The sequence below is a fragment of the Euprymna scolopes genome, chromosome 37 (genome assembly GCF_053919585.1).
Source record: "Euprymna scolopes isolate OS-2025 chromosome 37, ASM5391958v1, whole genome shotgun sequence".
Classification (NCBI taxonomy): domain Eukaryota; kingdom Metazoa; phylum Mollusca; class Cephalopoda; order Sepiida; family Sepiolidae; genus Euprymna; species Euprymna scolopes.
Window position 1 is genome coordinate 21,959,013 of NC_136518.1, and position 23,949 is coordinate 21,982,961.

Here is a 23,949-nt window from a genome sequence, read left to right on the forward strand (position 1 = left end):
GGAAAGGAGGGGTTATAAAATAGTCAATGTTGAAACTTTTTTTTTCATATAAATTTCAGAGAATACTAGAAAAATGCTTACAAGAGGGAAATAATAAGATTTTTATTTCTTCATTTTCTGCCGACGAAGAAATTTAATAACAATATAATAAAATTCATTTTATTTACCTAAAGCCCCCCCCCAAATCTAAAAAGAAATGTGAAAATAGAAAAAAAAAGTTTTTCGTCTTTTACATTTTTTTCTCTTCGTCATTTCAACGCGGAAATATAATTGAACCCTTGAAAGAGCCAGATGTTGACCGGAAGGGGAGGCAACATACGAATAATCGCAAAACTTGTGGGAGGTACAAAAAAAAATCCCTTAAAATGACAAACTATTTTATCAAAATATGCTTTTTCCTTATTCCTATTCGATTGTCGAGATTCCTTGATTTTTTCTACTCTTCAAAGAGTCTACATAAACGTACAACTGTTTTTCTTTTGGGGGAACAGTAGTGAAAGCTTATTATTTACAAAACACTGCGTCGACGGCGGTTGGGGAGGACCGAGGCAACAACATATTTGGGACCCCGCTCTTTAGAATGGAAACCACAAGCAAAACAAAGAGCAACTTATAAAAGAATGTGATAAACGATAAACTGAACATAAATTAGAACAGGACGTCAGAGAGGAAGAGGGTTGAGATATGGGGAAAGGAAGGACTGTTTGGTAGAGTTGAGGTCCAGACTGTCAACCCCCGTGTTTCAGAGACCAACTGACACTTTACATTTGAATCACGATCGTTACATTCGTTCAGGCAAATAAGTTTTTTAGGGCGTTCTTTTTCTCTAGGAATTTAATTTTTTCCCCCATTATAGACTAACAAAATAAACACACATTTTCCTGGTGTAAATAATTAGCTTGGGTATTTAGTTTTCTTCTACCGCAAGAACTGTGACACTAAGGTGCGAAAGTGGGATAGAAGCAGCCAGTACTCTAGAGAAGGAGCCCTCGGACTTTGCGAAAATGTCAGGGCAGCCCCGTCAGCATTCCCACTAGAGCGCCTCAGGCGATTAACAAAGAACTTGACCCTTTTCAAAGGGAAAAGGCAAGAAAATACGTGTTTAAATATTCCTTGGTTTTGGGATTGAATTATCTTAGAAACAAACTTCCATTTAATTAGCCGTAATCTGTAATTAACTTTATTTTAGTTTTTAAAAGTAAATTAATCTATAAAATGAGGTTGCTCATCTGGAATGTTTATTATCTTAGTTGATAGAAAATTACAAGCACCTCTGATATACTACATGCTTTGCAATAGTTATATAATATGAGCACACACACCTATACATACACACACACACACACATACATATATAGACACACACAAATTATTTTATTATGCATTACACATATTAAAGAGAAACCATATTTTCAACACAAATAGGCTATTGTTTAGAAAGACTGTTGGAGTCCATCTCGCAGATTTGGACAAGTTGCTTTTTAATGTGGGGAAAATACAGCTCATCAAAAAGCACTCTCAATTGAGACAGAATAATTGTTATAGTCTATAAGAATTTCTACTTTACTGATCGAGAACAGATAGCTTAAAAGGTGCTACAGATTACACCGAGCCAAATGTTTATATCTTTATATCTGAATTTTAATCAACACGTAGAGACAGAAAAGTGGGGCAAAACTTCTGTTCGAGGAATTATTTTTACCCATCTTGGGATGGGTATTATTCTAGTATATATAAGGTTAGTGGAAGAAAATAACTGAGAACTATGATGAAGTTCTCGATTATTATGAAAATAATACAAGTAATATTTATTTATATATACAAAATATTGGTAGCGTTGGTACGAAATCTGAATTTGAAAAGGATAATAACAATGTTTGTCTAATATATATATATATATATATATATATATATATATATATATATATATATCAGTGATGAGACAATTCCAATATTTTTCCCCGATTCCGATACAGTTACTGATTCCGTACTAAATTCTGAAAGCCCATACTATTACCGACTGATTCTTATTTATAAATCTCTAACGATTTTACTATAAAATAGTTATTTTGTCTCAATTACTGTAGAAACACATCTTAAATGTGCATGTATTTTCTCAAACGTAAATACACACTTGTGAAGAGGCGATCTAGAGATTTTAGCCTTACTGGAAGTTTAAATCAATAAATATTTATGATTTTGATTTTTACTACAAGCAGTGGGAGATGTTTTATAAAAACAAAATCAAATAAAATAGATAAAGAAATCGGTTTTGGCATCAGAAAATAGGCTTAAATTTTCCTGATTCCAATACCCCAAAAAGCTCCGATTTTTCCGATTCCCGATTAATCGCCCCAACACTTATATATATATTCCTCGAGACATAGAATGAGGAGATGTATTGTTAATGATTACAATATTTAAAGTTATCACAAGAGGATAAAGCGCTTACTATCGATTCATTTTTAACCTAATGCTTTACAAGTGAAGCTATAAAATAAAATAAAAACAAGCGAAGGTACTTACTGACACATTCCTTGCCTTCAATACCCTGGAAACCTTGTAAACATTTGCAACCACCAAACGCGATGTCCCATGTTCCGTCACTACGGCAAAGGTACGTTGGTTTAGTCTCTTGTATAGCATTGGGCACACATTCGCCCTGTTTCTGCACCAGCGATGAGGGCCGGTCACCCGTCGGAGTCTCCATGAAAAATGCATAGTTGATGGTGATGTTCGGACATGTCACATAGTAGATACGAACCGACAGCAAAGTGATACAAGCGCCAGTGTCCTGGAAGGCAAAGTAGACACCCTTGCGCTTAATAGTGACGTGCTTGGTTTCCATGTTGACCACAACATCCGTTGGCTGCACGTAGAGGCTGTCAGCGGCGATTGTGTCGATCTTCGTGTACACGTGTGGATCCCACGTCGGCATGTGATTGTTGGCAAAGTCGGACTCTGCCTCATAATAATAGAGATTAAACGTCTCCTTGCATTGCTGTAAGCTGCTCGGGTCGTTGTGTCGGATGCATTTGCGCATCGTGAAGCTCATCTCTATGTGCAGGCTTTTGGCGTCCCCTCGGTCTATGTAGGGCGTTCGTAACCAGTTGTTTATGTCCATAAAAGTCACATAACATGATGAATAGGCCTGAACTGTCTCACCAAGGTAACTGCTACTACCAAGTAACCACTGCAATCAGCAGGAATCAGTCAGCCAAGTAAAAGAGAAAAAGGAAAAATAAAAACAGATTAATAAAACATCTTTGGTTGTTAAAACTTAAAAGCATTTATCATAAACAGTTTCTTATATTCAAAAATAATAGTAAATTAAAATAGCACTAAACTGGATAAAATGTTAGAAATAATATCCATAATTTGAGCTTTATCATTACGAATTAAATATTTACCCGGTATTTATTTATGAAAGAAATATATATTTATTTACAGATGACCCGAATAGCCAATCGATTTTCTCCATCTCTTCGGTACATCAAACAAGGTTTCAGATTTTTTTAGGGTAAAAATTGGTAATTGTTATTTGGATTATTCAGACTACTATTCTCATCTTGGTGACGTTTTTGCCGATGTAACCTTCGAACTTCTCCAAGCACATTTTGTCAAACTTTAACATATTTTGTATTAAACTTGAGATTATTTATGTTGAACACTGGCATTTTAAACTGAAACGTTCGTTTAATTCATCGAATTTGGATTATTACACAATTCTGGAAACAGTACAAAATTTTGAACTAAATCCTTTATTTAAAATAAATTGATACTTCTACCTGGTCACGGCTAACGATATAACATAATAGCGTTTATTCGATAAATGGATCAGCTCAAAATCACGTACATGAAATAAACATTTGTCAGTTGGACTAAAAATGTTTCTAGGTTAAAAAAGATGCACCTTGAGAAGGCTGGAGGTTTCATCCACAGAAGATTTGTTAACATACAATTAAGATGAGCATAGTAGTCCAAATATTCAATATAATTGTCTAAAAATACTCGTGTAGCAATCATAATGGTCGTATAGGTGTAGATAATAACAGTTTAGACAATCGTCCACATGGACGTTAGCAAAAGAAATAGATACAAACAGCAGTATCAAGAAGAAGCCAACAGAAAAGAAACGAAGAGATTAATAGTGCGAACAGGAAGGAGTTAAAAAAACAAACTAGAGTAGTATATTAAACCTATACGTATATACCACATTGACTGCAGGACTAGTATTATTAAACTGCGATACTATTCAGGAGAGTTGGAGAAAGACAATTATAGTTTAGAAGGGCCTTCCATAAAAAAAGTTATTTTTGTGAATAAATATAGAATATGTGTATTTTATTAAAAAGAAAAAAAATATTAAGAAATAAAATCACTCAAATATTGGGTGAATAATGTATGGTGACTATGAGGTTCAACTATTTCTGGACTATGTATAGCCGATTCCAAAATTACACCCATTCGGCCATGCGTGCACCATCGTAACCAGTATGGAAGTCGGAAGTGAGCAGATACAAAGTAAATTGTATGCAAATCCAGTCTATAGTTTGTTTTAGCTAACTTCTTTTCCTAAAAAATGCTTAATTTTGATTCGCTTGACTTAATTCGTATATCCTTGCATGTTAAGCATAAAATGTAATTAGATTGAGTGCCCTCTAAAATATTTTACCTTGACGGGAATCATCTTTAAATAATTGCCACGTAAAAAGAGGGGTAACTATTCGTCCACGCATTGTTACACCCCTATAAAAGGGGACGAAAAGATAATTAAAAAAAAAAATTAAAGATGAAAAAGTTAAAAGAAAAATGCAAACACATGCAATTAATTATATTCCCGGACAATGTCGGAAAAGAACAGCTAGTAATAAACGAGACAGTCGTTGGTAGACAAAAACATTTAAATTAGATTTCTCTTTACGGTTAGATCACCGTATAATATACTGGTATATACGTATTTATATTTGCTATCATTTAGCTTCGAATAGGCAATTTCAGGTGCTATTAACTTTGTACAATTAAGTTATATATAGTCCACCTAGTCAATAGCAGATTGGCACAAATATTGAACAATATTCACCCAATTAGAAGTCGACTTTCATAAGTACGTCTGAAAAATCTAACATTTTCCCGCAGGTATATTACGAGAAAATAAATTCCTACTTTTATAAAGACAGGAAATGTTATTAAAAATAAGTTGTAAGGAATGCGTGATCTTGTTAAATTAATGATCGGCTCAAATAATAGGACATTCTTTCTGAAAATGAAAGACAAACGGGGCTATATATATATAGGCATTCTAATTTTGCAAATATACGAAACTTAAGAGACAAACATATTTCATTACATCGTTGAACAATGTGCAACACAATGGTAATATATAAGGGGAAATATCAAGAAAAAATAGTGCAAAAGGTGACAACACAGAGAACAAAGGAAAACAAATTGAAATAAAACAGAAATGAATTTCATTTCTCTCTCTTTCAGAATGCATTATTTAACACCTTTTATATGTTCAAGGCAGAATGAAAATTCTGGAGAAATTATGAGATTTTAAGAACTTGAATGACGTCACAAATCTGAAATTTAAAATAAAAATGATGCGATGCAAAGACATAGTACTTGATAAATAATATCATTGAACATAGCATTTAAATTCAAAGAGCGAAAAATTCAAAAGCAGAACAGTTAAATTAAAAGTATTTTCAAATCAAAAACATGAAAGACCATTTTGTCACATTTTGTAGTTTGTAATCCATCATCTAAAACGAATCGTTCTGGTCAAGCGCTGACGGTGACCATCCGGAAAATCTAATCTCGTTAGGTCTCCATGCACTACCATGCTAACTTCATGCACGAATAACTTCATTCAATAATACGCATCTAGAAACATAAGCTTAGAATCTTGGAAATAAAAAGAAATAAACTCACAACCATTTTTTCTTTTTAAATCTCGGAACCGTTTACATCGTATCAATGAACATATACATGAATACATAATAGGACTCGTTTTGTTTGTTGTAGTAATCGTCATTGAAATATTCAATATGTTCAAATACGACACTAATTCCTGGACAAGGGCAGATAACCAATAAGTTATGCTGGTTTAATCTTTGGAGATAAATCAAGAAAACAATTGCATTCCGATATTCATACATTGGATATTTTAGTATAGTATTTGACACGTGACATGTTAAGCTTTACATTAATGGAATATTGATAATCGGTTTTATTTGTATTAGGGGTGTATATTCTCGGTCAAAAATTATTCTTCGCCAATGTTTGCAGGGACTTTTATATTATAAAATCTGAATGAGTAATAAAAAATGTGACAAAAGAAAAGTAAAATAGAATCCTTAAAAAATAAAACAAAAAATACACAACGTATACAATTGTATAGAAAATCGAAAGACAAAATTTGAATAAATTTTGTGTTCTCAGTTTTCATAAATACTTGAAATCGATTCGTTTGGCAGATTTGTTTATTCATATGAAAATATGTAATAGTAAATAGTTTTTTTCCTGTACATTTATTTATTGGTCTCTGCGATTCAAACAATACGCTGAGTGTATGGCTATAAAGTATCTTACTTTATAAAATAAAACAATGTTTCTTTAAATCTTAGTTTAATATATATATATATATATATATATATATATATATATATATACACACAAATACATATTTACTGAATAGATGAAAGCCTTATAAAAGTAAATGAACAGTTAAAATTGTTTAAAAAAAATAAAAACGCAAGATTTAAACTAACAAAAACATCTTCATCGTGAGACTGTATATTAAACCAAACATTTCCAAGCGATATGAAAATTCCAATTTACCAATATTCGCATGGTCACTACGAGTTATCTCGTAACAAATAACGAACGTTTATAAAATCTTATAATTATGTTTTTGCTATACAAGTGTGCTCTTCTTTCTAAAAGCGGCCATTAAAATATACTGGAGAACTCATTTTAACTGAAACATGCCAGCCCCAGAAAGGAAAACGAATTCACGAATATGGCATAACTGAAGTCACTAGATGTGGAATCGGAATAATTTACGGTAACGGATTAAATAACGTTCCGGTTTAAAATGCCCGGCAATTTCTACGCGTAGGAAGTAAACTAATACGAAAAAAGCCAAAAGCAGTGAGAACGATATACATTTTAAATTATTAGCTATATATTTTCCCCTAACGATAATATACGAGGTATAGAATGATACTAGGTCACAGGTTAGTATTAAATCCATAAACGCAGGATGAATGGTTAAATTTGAAAAAACAAAATTTTTAATATTACTGACGAATTGACCGTTGCATTTCCTCTGAAGAATTTTACGAATACTTGAAACCGGTTAAATTAAAAACAGAATAAGAACCAATTTATAAACGCATCAATGATTGTAATAAACATATTTGGCTGTATTTCTAAACTATCTATTATAGTTGGAAAGCTAATTAAAACGTCACTGTCTATTGTTTCGGTCTATTAAGATGAAGTGAAAAAGGGAATCGAAATGTTGAAAGCAGACAGCGTCTTTGTCATACCGAGTTACGGTGAAACTATATGTTCAGCTTGACTGAGCGGAAGTTATGTCAGTTGGAAGATCTATGGAAATAAGTAAAACTGGTTTGTATTCACGTTGTTCATTACTCCTGCAGAAAACTTGTGTTACAAAAATTAGTGAATGACAACATTTTTTTCTATTTCAGCACAGGATTCAATTCAATGAAACTAATATCAATTATTTCAGTTTATAAAGAACAATACATATTAAAATCCATGAGTATATATGTATAGTCGATCACTTTCTTGATTGTTGTGAGCGATAGCTTTTGTCCTAAAAAAGCTATTGATTCTGGCTCTTAAGTTCTTTTGTAGCCGATCTTACAGTAACACAAAATGAAATTCTATTGAATTTATCTCAGAAAAGAGTCGAGATAATTTCTGTGCGGACGATATTTTTAGCAAACTACCTTTGGAACGCAATTTTTCTGGATTACAGTTATCTAAGCCGATCTCAGTGATTAGTCAAACGGGTCATGTTATTTGTTTTAGTATATATCCAAATATTACAAGTCTAGTGTAAAAGTCACAATTGTCATTATTCTTTACCATTTCAGCCACACTCGTATGCATATAAACAGTTAAAAGAACGCTGTTTAATCTATACATGCACAGAAATGTGTAGAAGGGCAAGGCCCGCCAAGTTTAAATGTTTCAATGTATACCTCTCAGCAACTATTTTCCCGGCAATATACCGAATAAAACGTTACATAGGAGATTTGAACGTGTAAAACAAATCCCATATATATCAAGTTTCAAGTTTGTAGAAAAAAAGTAAAAAGGGGTTTGGTAGAGACCATTCTTCCTACAGCCAAACAAAGTTACTTATATATTAATTTAAACGCCTTAGCAGCCCATTTTCTGCAGATTCAAACAAGCTCAATATAATAAATAAATCAACGAATAACTCATTTTTCTAGTGTATATATAAAATTACGGCATGATCAAATCTAAACACAGGTTCCTGTTATATTAACGAACATTAGAAAACCTGAATCTTTGACACTATCAAAATAGATTACTATTTAAGAATATCAGATATGCTCTCCGGATATTTCCAGATTGTTTTCGACAGTCCTGGATTTCTCTTTGCTACTACAATCAAGCAGTACTGACTCGAGAGAGGAATTGTTGGCTTTGTGGACCCCTGCCTCACGATTACATGCGCAGATACCTTTATAGTTGGTATTCATGTTATGCCAAAACTGAACTGAGTCATGCCTAGCCATGAAGCAAGAAATCTAGTAGAATAGAGTTCCACATCAGTGAAAATATTGCAAATAGAAAAGGAAAGATAATTGATAGGGGGATTGCTTTGCTATGATTAGATAGAGTTCATTGTTCTTTTGTAAAATATATATTGAATCTGTCAGCGAGAACGTTGCTGCAAAAAAAAAAAAATGTGGGGTAGGCCATAAATCAATGGCAATGGTGACTTGTACATGTATACGTAATGTTTGGAAAAAAATTGGAACTGGGCAGACCTAAGTGGACTTAAGTGCCGTTCTACCTATCCGCACATACATTTATAGGTTAACCAGCGTTATTTTTTAAATTTTATATACGTATAGACGTCGCTTAGCGATATAGAATTAGGATAGAGGGCTATATGCTTTGGTTTATATTGTTGCTGATGGGACTCAAGTCATTTTTTTAACTTTTAAAATCATTACTATACATTGGGTATAATGTGATAATCAATAGAAAATAGGCTCTATAATAATAAATTCGAAATCTCCATAAATTACATATCATATTTTAGCGTATTTTTACAAGTGGGACATGATGGAGCGCCACTACTCTACATTGGGTACAAAATTAATAGAGGGTTCGCTCTATTATAATAAATACGAATTTTTCATAAATTAAAAAAATTAAGCAGATTTACAACTGAACAACGTCGTCGGTCTGCTAGCATATGAATATTTCCTGCTTCACTTATGGATTAATATTAATATTGCGATGTTAGACGTATTGTTTATAATAGACTGTTCCAATCGTTATATTTTCCTTTCCTCTATTAACAGAGAGAGAGAGAGAGAGAGAGTGGGTGTACGTAGAGAGTGCTAGATAGAATAATCTATCGCCATTGTTGTCTACCGAAGAACATTTACACGCATAACTGGGCCAATTGAATAAGGAAACCCGAAAAGTGTCGCGAGTAGGAAGTAGAAATATTACTTTTAGAATTAACACCTGACCTGAAGCAATCCAACATTGAACTTTTATTTCACGCAATCCTGACCCGACAGAATATGAAACTATTGACACTATTCAGTGGAGACCTTTGTTAGCAACAATGGCTAAAAATAGGAAGTCATCCATTGAGGCGTTGGCCTTGTGTATTCTGGGGGTCACAACCAAAGGCTTAACTGATCATACAGTCGGATTTGTAGATTACTTGTTGCCCACTTGCACCTCACGAAATTGCCAAAAAGGAAACTGGGCCAGTAAAATTAGTTTATATAGATCACAACCTTTGACAAATTTCCCCCTCCTTACTCGCATCTATTCACACGCAAACGCACACACGCAAATATATAATTAGAGAAGACACATACACAAAGACGCTCATTTATATATTGAGTGTATTCAGTGAATCGTTCCCTTTCTTCAGAAAATAGATTTCCGTTCTGTTTAATTGATTTGTAAATACACCACGATGCTTCAGTGAGCAAGGCTACGATACGCATTTATCTCGCGCGACACTAGAGATAAATTAACACTTAAAGATATCTCAGTTCAAAAAGCCATTCACCTATTCTCTCTCTCTCTCTCTCTCTCTCTCTGGCTTCCGAAACCAGCCTGTTTTGTAGATTTACATAAAAATTAAAAGATTTTATATACTACTAAAATTCCGAGGATTTTTTTGTTTGTTTTTTTGTCTTCGTGCACATTGACGCCGAACACATTAGTTATAACCTCACAAAAAGATGACGTCAATTCTTAAAACAGATTCAATACATTGGAAAGAGATGTGTTAATACGTCATTAATACTGAGGAAACAAAAGGAATAAAGTCATCTACTAAATCAGAGAACATGGACAAGTTGCGTGTTTTGATCAAATCCGAAGTTCGCATTCAACTTTGCTACTTTGTGTTGAGGTGTATCTTGTCGAATTCGGAAATGTTTCTGTCGAACTCGGGAATATGGACGGAATTTCGAGCGGAACCCTTTATTTACTTCACGGGGGTAGCATGCTCTTGTTTCGTCAGCCATGACTGAATAGAGGCCCTAAGTAATTTGCAAATGTAGTTTTCGGTCGCCCATACTGAAGATGGAATCTTCAACCGTAAGGAGAATATCGATTTTTCCAAATATTTTAACCATTGCGCCACGGATTCTTGCGGACAATCATGTTAACACACCCTTTCTCGCCAGATCAACGAAGTAACGTTGAGTCTGGCCAGTACCAGCTGAGTGACTATTTGGGCAGACAAGGCACTGAATATAACGCGCGAGACATAGACATTTCCAGGTTTGTATATGTGCGCGCATTTTCATTCACCTGGAGAGATGCACCCCCCAGTCTTCGTTAAGACATGCATCTAAGAGAAGGATACTTCTCATGTAACAAACCTTAGGTCTACTGTATGCTGTTTTGTGGCAGCCATTGCACCGACAAAGATTAGCAGTTGTACAAAAAATAATAAAAGTATGGCTGGTTTTACATAAAACATTTCCCACTATAACCAAATCATCCGTGTGAATTTCCAAACAACTTCTTGTGGCGGGAGATCAGATTGAAATCGACGGACGAGGTCATATATATATATATATATATATATATATATATATATATAAACATTTCTACGAACAGGCAAAAGTAATGAACAATCGACTTAGATAGAGTGCTTTATGCCAACCTCTAGTGTAAATCTAACGTCTAATCTAATAATCGAACGGATGTTTAATACATAATTCGCTGCGCGTTATCAATATTCATACAATATTTAAACTAGATCTGCTCAGTAGCATCCGATAAAAGGTGGAAAGCAGACAGAAAAGGAGCAATATGATATATAACTACTACCGATCTAATGGGTCATGGGCTGCTTCATGTAAAAGAATTTTTCCAGACACGCCAAATTTATATATATGGACATGCTGACCTATACATTTATATAAATACACGCGCACACACACGTATGCGCGTGCATTTATATTTACAAAAAGGTATAGGGGAGGATGTCCATGTTAATATGTGTACTCATATTTATGTGCATATATATATATATATATATATTTATTACACACATACATACATATCGTGTACGTATATGTATGTGCTTATTGATATAGCGTACAATTGCTACTATGCATCGTCCACGAAGGGCAGCTGGGAATGAATTCTATCTAATGTTGCCATTAAACTTTTCAAGGCTGATGTCCACACTTAGAGATCTAAAGACTGCCAGACAACTTTTCCTTTTTCATTTTGATTTTTCTAGTTTCTTTTTCAATCTTTTTTCATCTTTCGGTGGATTTTCTTGGCTAATGCAAAAAGGGAACAGGATTGCGAGAGGAAGAGATAACAGACGATATCTGATAAGAGGGAATACACCGAGTCGCCATCTTGCAAATGGAAGCGATGAAAAAAGATGTAGATGTGGGTGGGGTAAGCAAAAGCGGTTTTGCCAAACAAAAAAATGGATTAACTCAAAACACCCACTCGCCTCTCTATTAAACGACATATATAAAGTTATCTGGTCGGATTTTCAACGTCAGAGCTAAATAATATTTAAGCTGACAAAACGAACAGTTTCCGACTCGTCAGAGTTATATTTATTATTGTTGGATTTGTTCATGTCTATTACAAGCAAAATAATTACATACTGTGCTACGAATTGACTTAGAACTTAATCTAGTCATGACAGTCTATATCGTGAAACGTTAATATCGAACAAATTAAACAGGTTAAATAACTTGTACTTGAAAACCAAGAGTTGTTTCCCTTAATTTTATTTACTCTACAATTTAGAAATATGCCAACAAGTAATTACTTCATTATTCCGAGCAGAGCTGCATAGGTATAGTTAGTAACATTAAACATGTGTGCGTGCATGTTTTTCTCGGTTTTACATTTAGTGTAACGTTAAAAAAAAACAAAAAAAAACGGACTGATTGGTTCAAAACAAGACGAGGCAATGTTTTGACTATAAAAACAATACTCTAAAGCAAAGCCACTTTATAATGTTGCATACACACACGTATGATTACGCAAGCTTACATATATTTCTGGCCAGTACTTTCCAAACAAAGGACAAGAAATATAATCCATTTTGTGTATAAGTATATATTATACATACACACAAGGACATTTTAGTCTGATATTCCTTACGGAAGCGAAATACGAAGTCGTCTCTATACTTCTTTAGCGATAAATATAGTTTATGTTTTACTATATATACACATATATCCAGACACATTTATTTTAAGACATCAGTATAGAGAGCTATCGACAAGTATCCGATGCTAGTTTTATAAAACAATGGCAACTTTTGATGTCCATTGGTTTTCTTAAACTCTTGAAATATTTTGATTAGAAACTTCTATTAAAAGTAGTTACGGTGACTTAATTTTGCTTAATTTTGTATGCCTTTCAGCATTGTCTTTAAGCAAGGTTTATAAAACGAGTAGTGTCATAGGTTATTTTTTTGTCAAGTGTAGTTGAACCCCGTTTCTCTATCTATAAGGAAAAGCCAGGTCAACACTAGAAGCGATCAAGTAAAAGATACGTGACTATAAAAGTCAGACTGATGTAATACACTCTACTCTTATTAGTTACATAATTTTCGATAGCGATTGGAAAACAGACGAACCTACATAGTTCATACATTGCTATTGATTGGTGCAAAAAAAAAAAAAAAAGGAACATAAATGAATATTCTTATCAATCTCTTTGGTGCGTACTTTAGTCCATTTTTCATCCAATTTACAATTTTGGCATCTGAACCCAGAGTCAGAGAGTACATTCTTAGTGGCTTGGTCGTAGATTCAGACAGAGAAATAAAAAAAAGCATTGCAATGTAGATAACTTGAGATTCCTTTTGTTTCTCCAGTCCATTCGGCAAGTTTGCGCATTCAGACTGCATGCAGTCACCAATGACACATTATGTAGACTTTGGGCCAACGTCGTCTTCCATCAAAAGCGCCATGATTAATCCAAAGATGTAAATCTTCGTAAACCCGAGAAAAGCGGAGAGGGGGCGTAATGAATAAAGAAAATTATTGCATTGGGGTGGGATGTTACGAAATAAAAGTATATATCCAATAGACAATAGTAATGTCAAACACTACTTTTATAGCTAAGAGAGGGATTTTCTATGGAAGGTCATACAGGATATAAATATGCAGTTGAACGGAGACAGTGAGAGGGATCATTTCTTAAGTGTAGACAGCTTTATAGGAAAGTGGTTCCAAATGTTACAAAAAGCTTTTTCATTGTAGGCAGTTAAAACTTGCGAATCTCTTTACAGGAATTGAAAATGTAATGTTAGTGTTGAAACATCGCAAAATTCCCCCGAACGGAACAGTTTTGCACCACTTTTATGCTCCATTAAAATTAACATAAAGATATGATGAACTAAATCTTGCGTCTAGAATCCTTTTTTTAATTTCCATCAAAATTCATACGATGATTGTGATACAAGACATGTAAAATATACGGTTTATATTTAAAGAATCTTATGAAATTCAAATGCATGGAAGCTTGTTTTCATAAAACTAAATATTCCCTACATTTGGCACTCTTATGCCCGGCAAGTATGCCACAAAATGTATACTACTGGGCTAACGTTAATATTTAAAAAAAAAAAACCTCACCAACTGCCTGCGATCTTTTTCATATTAATAGTAACAAATACATAGCAACATAAGAGTAATCCTATCAGAAGTTACTAGGAGCGTCTGTATATCATTCCCAACAGAAATAATAATTGCATCCGTTTCCATTTTATTGTTTCATATGTAAGCAATGCCTACACTAGCTTTCACCCAATTAGTTCTTCATTTCACCATCGCTCCTGTTCATTTCTCCCCAGCCAGTGCATCTTATTTTCAGAAAAAATAAAGAACTCCCCATATAGCTTTCTAGCTATGGTCGAATATTTAGATGCAACCAAACATCTATATGAAAGCCGTTATCGGTCATACACTATCCTGTTTGAGAATTAAATCGAATCACAGTTTACATTAAATCGGATTAAACATTTTATGCGTTATCGATTCCCAAGTAAACCGACAAGAAGAATTACATCTTGATTTTTTAATGAATATTACCTATAGTAATAAACTAGTAAGACACTTACTTTACTTTATATATTATGAATGTACAATGCATACTGTACTTTGGGGTAATTGCGCCAAATCTGCGGGTTATTACGCCAACTAAATAAAGAGCTCTTTATATGTGTGGTTGACAAAAGAACACATTTAGCTAGTTGGCGCAATTACCCCGGACTTGGTGCAATTACTCCAAAGTACGGTATATTTTTATATGTTCGGTTGAAAAAGTTCGATCTATTCTTCCTTGATTGTTTGGTTGTACTTACCAATAATTACAAATCGACCCGAAGCGTTATTACTGATCAAACAACAAAAACAATACTTTTGTATTTAGACCTTGACACAATTTATGAATATCAAGAAATGCAGAATGGTTATTCAGTTTGAATATAATATTCCTCCCACCTGGGATTCGAGACGAAAGAATTGCGAATAAGATAAAAGCGAAAATGCCGTCAAATAATTTTAGAATTTGCATATTGAAATTTTCTATAATTAATAATCATTATTCATTGGAAAAGTGAGAATCACGATCGATAAACTAGGAGATCCATCTGTTGAGAGATAGATATAAAGAGATTTGTTGGCATCGTGTTTCTCCACAGAGAATACTACTCTGCCTTTAGCGAACGGTAAAGTGGACAATTCAAAGAGATTAAAAAAATAAAAATAAAATTAATACTGGCTACATAAAAATAATAATAAAAAAATACTGGCTACATGAAATCGGAAACACCACGCCATTGTCAGATTTGCTTTTGTGAGCAGAAATTTTCAATGCATTTAAATTTGAATTTGATTCTGTCAATATTGTAGCAAGAAACAGAAATCAAATTAAAGAAAAATGAAATCAAAGAAATTAATAAAATTTCTATTTTCTATTTTTTCTCAAACTTCTTTTGCTCCATCTTTTTCCTTTTATTTTTCATCAAGTACGTAATAAAAGAGTATTGGTCGTTAAGAAATGATTGTTCATTTCGAACCGAGAAACAAGATGGCTGCCTTTTATTTCTATGAAAAGTAAAAATAAAATCAAATGTTCGTTCAATGATAAATAATAAATAAATATTCAGTTAAAATTAAAAATGTAACTTTTATATTTTGCATGTCTTAATTATTCACTATTACTTAGTCTGATGAAACAGCTTTTGCAAAATATTTTTTTATTCAATGAAAACTCACTTTTGATAGCTACAGAAAGCTAGCAATTCTTTCATATCTTTTGCAAAAAAATTTCATTACTCATTACATCATATGTTTTGCTTGCTTTTCTCTTCCTTGCACATTCTAAGGAGATATTCTATGAGAAGTCTTATTTATATTCCTAATTGCAAAACGGAAAACACTAGAACACAGAACGAGCAAGCAAGAAAAAGAAAACTGTTTAATGCAGAATTTATCCTATCGGCGAAATATTAAGACGGATTGAAAGCACTTATTGTTAGTATTTTCAAAAGGAAATTCCTTAAAGAAATTCCTAAAGGTCTGAGAAAAACTCATCGACGTTCTTGAGTTTGGATCTTACATCTTTAGAAACAGTTCTTTATTCCTTATTTTATTGATTAATATTTTTCTTGGAAATAAATTCAGGCTTTTACAGCATATGAATATCTTATTTGTGCACGAAAAACTTAATCAGTTGTAGATTTCTAGATTTTTGAATCCAATATCTAAGGAAAGTTCCTTTATTTGATTTATTTTTCTTTGTATTTATCTTGAAAAAGATTTTTTTTATTTTTGCTATCTAGTAAGTCATATGACAAGTTGCAGGCAAAAGGGAATTTTAATTTCGTGCTTTTCAAGTTCTTCAAGCATTCATGGAGATAGAAGCAATGGAAAATCTTAAAAGAGACTTATTCGCAAGTGGATGGATATTAAGCAATAATTAGGTCAAGGATTTATTATTGACGTTTTCAAGCTGACATTAATTTAGAATTTTCTATTATTTAGAATAACATCATTCAACACATGGTGCTATGAAAAAAGAATTCATTAATTCGTACATCATCGTTACATAGAATTTCACGGTAATTCCTGAAATCCTACCCGGATTGAGATAAACTATAAACTTTTTTTAGTTGATGACAGTTATTTTTAGTGTTGATTTCCACTATTTCCATGAGACCGGAAGTATCGATTGTAGATTAATATATTGTGTTATTTTTAATAAAATACCCGTTTACATACGTAATCTTGTCATGGGGAAATATAGAAGCTTCTGTCTATGGAATTCTTGCATTCGAAATTGGGCACTTAAGAAATTTACTATTGATCTTAATGATATACAAAGATTTATTTCTAGTTTCACATGACTATCAAGGCGGCTGCATCATGCTTGAGTTTTGACTGCGAACAGCGGAATATATATATATATATATATATATATATATATATATATATATATAATATTCGCCTTTAAATAGTAATATCTGCAGAAAAGCTAGTACACGTTATTGCCATAACAGAACATGTAAATACTGATTGCAACTAATCTCTAACTTTTTAACACCGATTATTTTAAGAAATTATCTGTATGAGCCTCCTCGCTGATCTATGTTGTGGGTACATGAGCAATCGAACGAGTAATGTCATCTTAATGCCAGGTTGAGTTGAAATTATAATAGTAGTTCAATCTGTAAGGCATCAACAGAGATACGCATCATTTTTTATATTGGATTAGATATCCTGACAATGAACACAAAACTCGAGAAATAGACACTTAAAAGAGAAAGAAAAGAATTGCACCAGTGTGGAAATAATAACTATGTTAAAGTATTTCGTGAACAAAAGTTCTCAATAAATAAGAGGAGTGGCAGCGGTAGAAGTTATATCTGTATGAGGATGAAGTCTCGCACGATATTACACTGTCAGGTGCATACAATCACTTACATTACAGATGTTAACCTTCAAGGCACTCTTCTGTGAGTACCTAATGTTAATAAGAGATCCGTGAGATACCAATGCCAACACGCAGATCGAAATGCTATAAAATTGCCTTTTTGTTCATAATGGAGGACAGTCTGTTCATATCGTTTCAAACAGGTGCAAAAAAAAATATTGAGCGATTAACCTTTGACACTCTTGCACCTGTTAGTTATTACTTTCGAAACGTTTCATTGGATCATTCGAATTAACACCTACATTTACCGCCACACTACTACAAAATAATCACAAGAGAAAATATCAAAACATTCTTTTTCTGAACCTGTCATTTTAGATGACTTGTCAGGAAGGCTATAAACAGAAGGATAAAGGTACCAAAAGGGATAATCTTCGCACACCAAGGTCACACAACTTCAAGTTCAGAGTTAGGATAGCCTAAAACAAATGCAAACAAAACAAGTTAAACTCTTTATCTCTAAAGGTACAGTAACCACCGCTCCCCCTGGGAAACGCGATTGTCACGTAAAACTGTCCCCTGTATTGTCCCTGCCTGTCACAAACGTCCTCTGCCTGTTCCCATAAAAAATGAATAGATGCCGACCTCATCTACCACAGCCTTAAAAAACTGTTCACATTTTACTGCTTTTGTTTTTTTAACACTGTTATTTCTAGATTGACCTTTGACATGAAAGGGAAGGTAACTACCTACATTGTTACATACACCCGGCTAGGACGAAGTAATAATTATTGTAATACATTTTTAAATGAAAAGGGTGCAAACACATTCTATACTATATCGAATCCAGAAAAGAAGCGCACTTAATGATATGAACCCTCATCCGCGAAGGTCAAGGTTTACAAATATAAAGCGAATAAATAAAACACTTCCTGTCTGCATGCGTGTCCAGATTAAGCATGAAAACTAATATTTATTTACAGAAATTATATATATATATATATATATATATATATATATATATATATATATATATATATATATATATATATATATATATCCGGGTTAAACTTATATTCAGCAGGTAAAAGTCTAAAGAATCCTTATCGTGTTTATATAACAGTGCTCAATAATAAATAAAGCTGTTTATTATAAAGATCTGCATTTATAAAACATTTGGCTACATATTTGCGAAGCAAGTTTCAGTCACAACTATAGGAAACCATATACTTTCAAATCCAACGTCTTTTATTAGGATATTATGAATTTTTCTCTTCAAAATGGATACGTGATTACTTCAAATTACCTTAATATATATATATATATATATATATATTTCATTAAGTTAATTTTTTAATCAGCTAAAACTCCAACCTAAAAATTATTAAATCGAACTTATGCAGGAGGGGCATCACTTAAGCTAACATGTGGTCGTCTAGAATCTATATGGACGCAAATGCCTCCTACAAACACGCACATGCCTTACTAGAGAAGTTCAGATCAGGTTTTGGCAAAGTAAATACAGATACATAAATAGCAACTTCATGTTTTCATTAATATTAACCAGGTGTAAGTTTTCAGCGTTCCAAATTCTCTTTCCAGGTTTAAAGCTTTATTTTCTATTTGAAACTGGATGAACAACGATGAATTGAATCAGAGAAGATAAAGTACACGATTAACGGATATTAAAGCATCGACTAAAATTACTTCGATTAAATTGAAGCTTTTGAAGTAGTAGTTTTATTTAGTTATTCAATTTTTCCGTTGGACGTTGGAATATGGGTCCAACTAGTTAATATTTTTGTTGATATGTTACTGAAAAGTTGTCTCTTTGTTCTGAAGCGCGACAGACAAAAGCATTGGATGAAGAGAAATTTCCCAGGATTCGCAAGTAAATCTCTTAGAGATTCGAAACAGTTGCGAGCAGACAATGGCAATAAACTGCATTCATCAGCCCCGCATCATTTTGGAAGAATGTGACAAAGGGTGAAAGGGGAAAATATCTTCCGAACGTTTCATTAAGATGTTGAAGTTCTTCAATTCCGGAACCCTAAAAGCATTCATCAAATTCTCCAAGTTCGTGTAGACAGACCATTTCTCAACAGCTGGACAGATAAACTGACCAGCAACGGCAAAAACAGCAACCGGACGTGCAGCAGTGAAGTGGCGAGGTCAAGCTCAAGCTGTAACTCTTGAGCAAACCCCACCTAGCTAAAATTTCCTTTCCAACACTCACATGGAAGAAGAGTGGTGTTGGATACAAGGGGAGCAGGAATCAAAAGGCATTTTCTTGTCTACGTCAGCAAGACAATAGAATGGCAGAATTCTCCAAACAATCTGCTCTTGAAGAGCTATAAATTCTACACTGTCCAAACCATACTCCCTTTCTCAAGAGGACTGCATTCAGTCTTGAAATATCGCTACCTTACATCAAACACAGTTCGATAACTGCACACAAAGGCGCTGGAGTCGGTATTGCAATCATTCGACTCCAACAAATATTAAAAAAAGTTCTTAAGATGGCTATGTTAAATATCCAAGTATTATTTACTCACCATTAGTTATAAAAAAATTAAATTGATTGAACCGAAAAAAGCGACTTTGAAGAGCCAGTTAAATATAAAAACAAAATTAGTCTTTCTATTAATGATATATATCTATTATTATGTAACTGCACATTCAATAATATTACTCGTGTTAATACTCCGTTTTTGTTTTTAATCGCTTTCCCCTCTATATTATTATTGACTTATACAACCTATATCTTATATAGAATAAGATTGTATTCGCACAAATATTGAAAGGGTGAAAATGGCATATTACTTGCAAATTAAAATACAAATATTTAAAAAAAACATAACTTAATCCCTTAATTGAGAAATAATATTTGGAATACCAATATAGAGAAAAAAGTATTAAGGTAGAAGGATTGACAAAAAAAAATAAATAAATAAAAACAGATTTTCATCCTGGCTTAAATCATTAATCTCTCCAACCACAATGAACAGCTGTGATACAGTTAAAATGTCTATAAATAACCAATATATGAATAGCTAATATATTCTAACATAATTCTATGAATTTGGTGTCCAAGAAATACTTGGTATTTCTGAAAGTCGTAAGATTAAACAAATAAATGAAAAAGAAAAAGAGTAAAGGGATATATATTGTATCCAACTTGATTGTAGTGTTACATATCTATTGTTAAACTTGAAAGAAAAGTATCACTTTTATAAAATTATGGATGCAAAAAGCAAGGTGTAACGGTGACTTTGTTCGGATGTATTGCTTGTTGAGGGAGGAAAGCCCAAACATTTGAATAAAATAAGCTAAAAAGCAAGAACTTCAAAATTGGAGAAACAGATCTGAGGAGTAGTTTACAGATGGTCAGAGAATTAGCCTTTCAGAAAAGAATGGGATGAGAAATAGAACTGATCCATCACTAGTTGGAGGTATAACATAACAGTATATTATATATATACATATATATATATATATATATATATATATATATATATATATATAGAGAGAGAGAGAGAGAGAGCGTTTTCCAACAGATGTGGTGAAGGTTGTAAAAAAAAACAAATTTATTTGAAAGACTGGTTTTACTTCTAAGAGAAACGCAAAACTATATATATATATATTACATAATACACAAACAACTTAACCTGGTAACTGAATCAGCTAATAGCTTTCGCTAAAAGTTGTTTTTTACAGATAATATTTTTTTAAGAATTGCTAATTTTAATTGTTTATTAATAAGGTTCTTAGACCGTTTTAACATTTTACTTCAGAGAATCCACAAATACGAACTATTTTGGGAGCAGGTATAAAAATACTGATACATTTTTTAGATTTTAACTGATGAACTTTTTATTCAAAGATATTCAATAATTTTTTCTAGAAACATTTGTGCAAAAGTGTTTGTTTATAGAAAATTTCTGGAACTGCTTTATTCAAAAATGATTGTCACAATATGTGGATTCCTAAATTATCACACACACACACGTTGAAAGATTAGGAATTGGTGTCCAAATTAAAAAAATAAAATAAAGATATTAAAGCAGTTCTAATAGATAAAATGGAAGGCGTTTTAACTGAACCTGTCAGAAAACTGATTTTTACAATCTTTCTCTAACGTTCTGCCATCTCTCTATCAATGCCACGTTGCTCCACTCCAGAGAGGCGAGCAAAATCTTTATAGGTTGGTTTTTTAAAGTAGGCAATGTCACAACAAAGTCTGTTTAAGAGAAAACCTTATCAGTCAGCCACATTTTCGAAAACACATAAACACACAGGCCTGCTTTTCATCTGTAACGCATAAATGCTATAAGAATTGAGGCCAATGATTATTTTTAGCCAACAAACTCAAAATCAGGAAGAATGTATAAACTAATCTGTACAAGCAATTTGGCAGATACAAGATTAACAAATAAAACACGAATTATCTCTCCTTGTGATCATTACTACTGGATGAAGCTAATTGTGTATTTGATATACGTGTAAGAATATTTGAATGCGAGAGGTATAAAAATCAACTTCAAATCAAAAATCGTACTCATAAGTATAACATTTAATAAATGAATAGAACATTTCATAAAAAGGAAAGCTATGTGTATACGAAAAAACTTCGGATGAAGTACAAAGTAACACAGAAAGTAGATAATAATGTTTTTCTATTTACTTTGGCAGATGAGCTAATTGGGTTTAGTCGACTTTTGCAAAACTCCGTCTTTGTTCACTCTCTGCAAGGAATGGGTGGTTGAAGGCCAATTTTTCACACTGCATTCGTATAAGAGAATAAATCCTACAGGAGGGTGAGCAGCTATTTTTAGTGTTATTCATTGTTGCAGTCGAGAGTGGAAAACAAACTTTAGCCGCCACATTACACATTGACACACCCTACAGTAAATGGCAGTACAACAAGAGTTATCTCCCTTTGTGATCCTCACTATTTCAGTAAAAATATTCTTTTACAACTTCTGACAAGTTTATTTTGTTTATTTTTCTGTCAAAGCATTTTATTTTTACAAGTTATGACCACGTGACCCTTAGCTTCTAGATCTCAATCCTTTATACTACTTCTGAAACATGTTTAACCCTTAGGCTACGCTGGCTATTCATTTTTTAATACCTAGTTTTCTATTAAAAACAACTGCAAAAATGGTTTCCTCAAGGACTATGGAATTCTAACTGCATTAATCAATGAATAACTCATGGTTGAAACATGTTTGGATGGTGTAATGTATTTTAATAAAACAATTTCTTTTTCAAAGACCGTAGACTTTCTTTCAAAACTTTTCTCAGTAAAAATGTTGAGTTTGGGTTCATTTTCAGCAGCTTCATAACTTGCTTTTCTTATTTTGTCCTTTACTCCTCACATTCTCATTCTTTTCTTTCCATCTTATGTTTTTTTAATTCCCATATCATTCCTTATTCTGCAAAGTTTTAAATGCGTTTTGGATTTTTCTAATTTTAACGAAGCAAAAATGTTGAAATTTTATGCAAATTTTCAACTGTCAAAGTTTATCAAGAGCATAGTTATTAAAAACGGACAAAACTGACCCTCGTGGGTTGCAAAGTACATAATTACCAGAGTCGAAATGAACCTCCACTCACCACCCTCCACTAATGAGATTGAAAAGCTAGCTACTGTCTGCTTCCAGTTGGGGACACTTTGGTTGGGTTTTGTTCTTGTTTTGAAAGTTATATACATTTTATTTTTATTTCGCTTCATGTGGTGTAATCTAAAGTGGTTTAGGTTTTTCTTTTTCAAGCAGACATACACTGAAAACTGTTGCTATTAATGGGAGATGAGGTCACAGGTGAGACAGACACAGTGGTTATGTGCCTTTGCTTTGAAGGCGGCGTTTAGTTAAATGAATGGCAGGGTCTGCCTTACAGGTCAGAAGATTTGAGATACTATATTGAGAAGCAAACGCTCAGTGCAGAGGTAAAATGGAAAGGAACAACAAATGAAGTTGGTTGAGAATATTCACCTGGAATTGATTATCGAATTATTAAATAAGAAAACTGAAAATTGCAACTTTTAGAATATAAGTAATCGACAGTCGTTGCTGGTATATATTACTAGCTAGAAAGCATCACAGAAATTTCACAGTGGTTTCTACCTTAATATATACACTTTGCTGTTAATAATAATACTAGTCTTGAAATAAATATTTGTCAGGATCTTTTCTATTACAACAAACATGGCTTTTTCCGAAAAAAGAATACATAGATTAT

General features: G+C 32.9%; 1 protein-coding gene across 8 annotated transcripts in view; it reads right to left on the minus strand.

Moving 5' to 3' along the window:
* Positions 1 to 23,949, minus strand: part of LOC145261109 (ephrin type-B receptor 2-like) — a 320,628-nt gene that overhangs the window by 121,563 nt on the left and 175,116 nt on the right. For all 8 annotated transcript variants that reach the window (XM_080119333.1, XM_080119326.1, XM_080119329.1 and 5 more), the window contains exon 3: positions 2,527 to 3,193. In XM_080119333.1, coding sequence (XP_079975459.1) covers positions 2,527 to 3,193 — 667 coding nt within the window. The remainder of the gene's footprint in view (positions 1 to 2,526; positions 3,194 to 23,949) is intronic.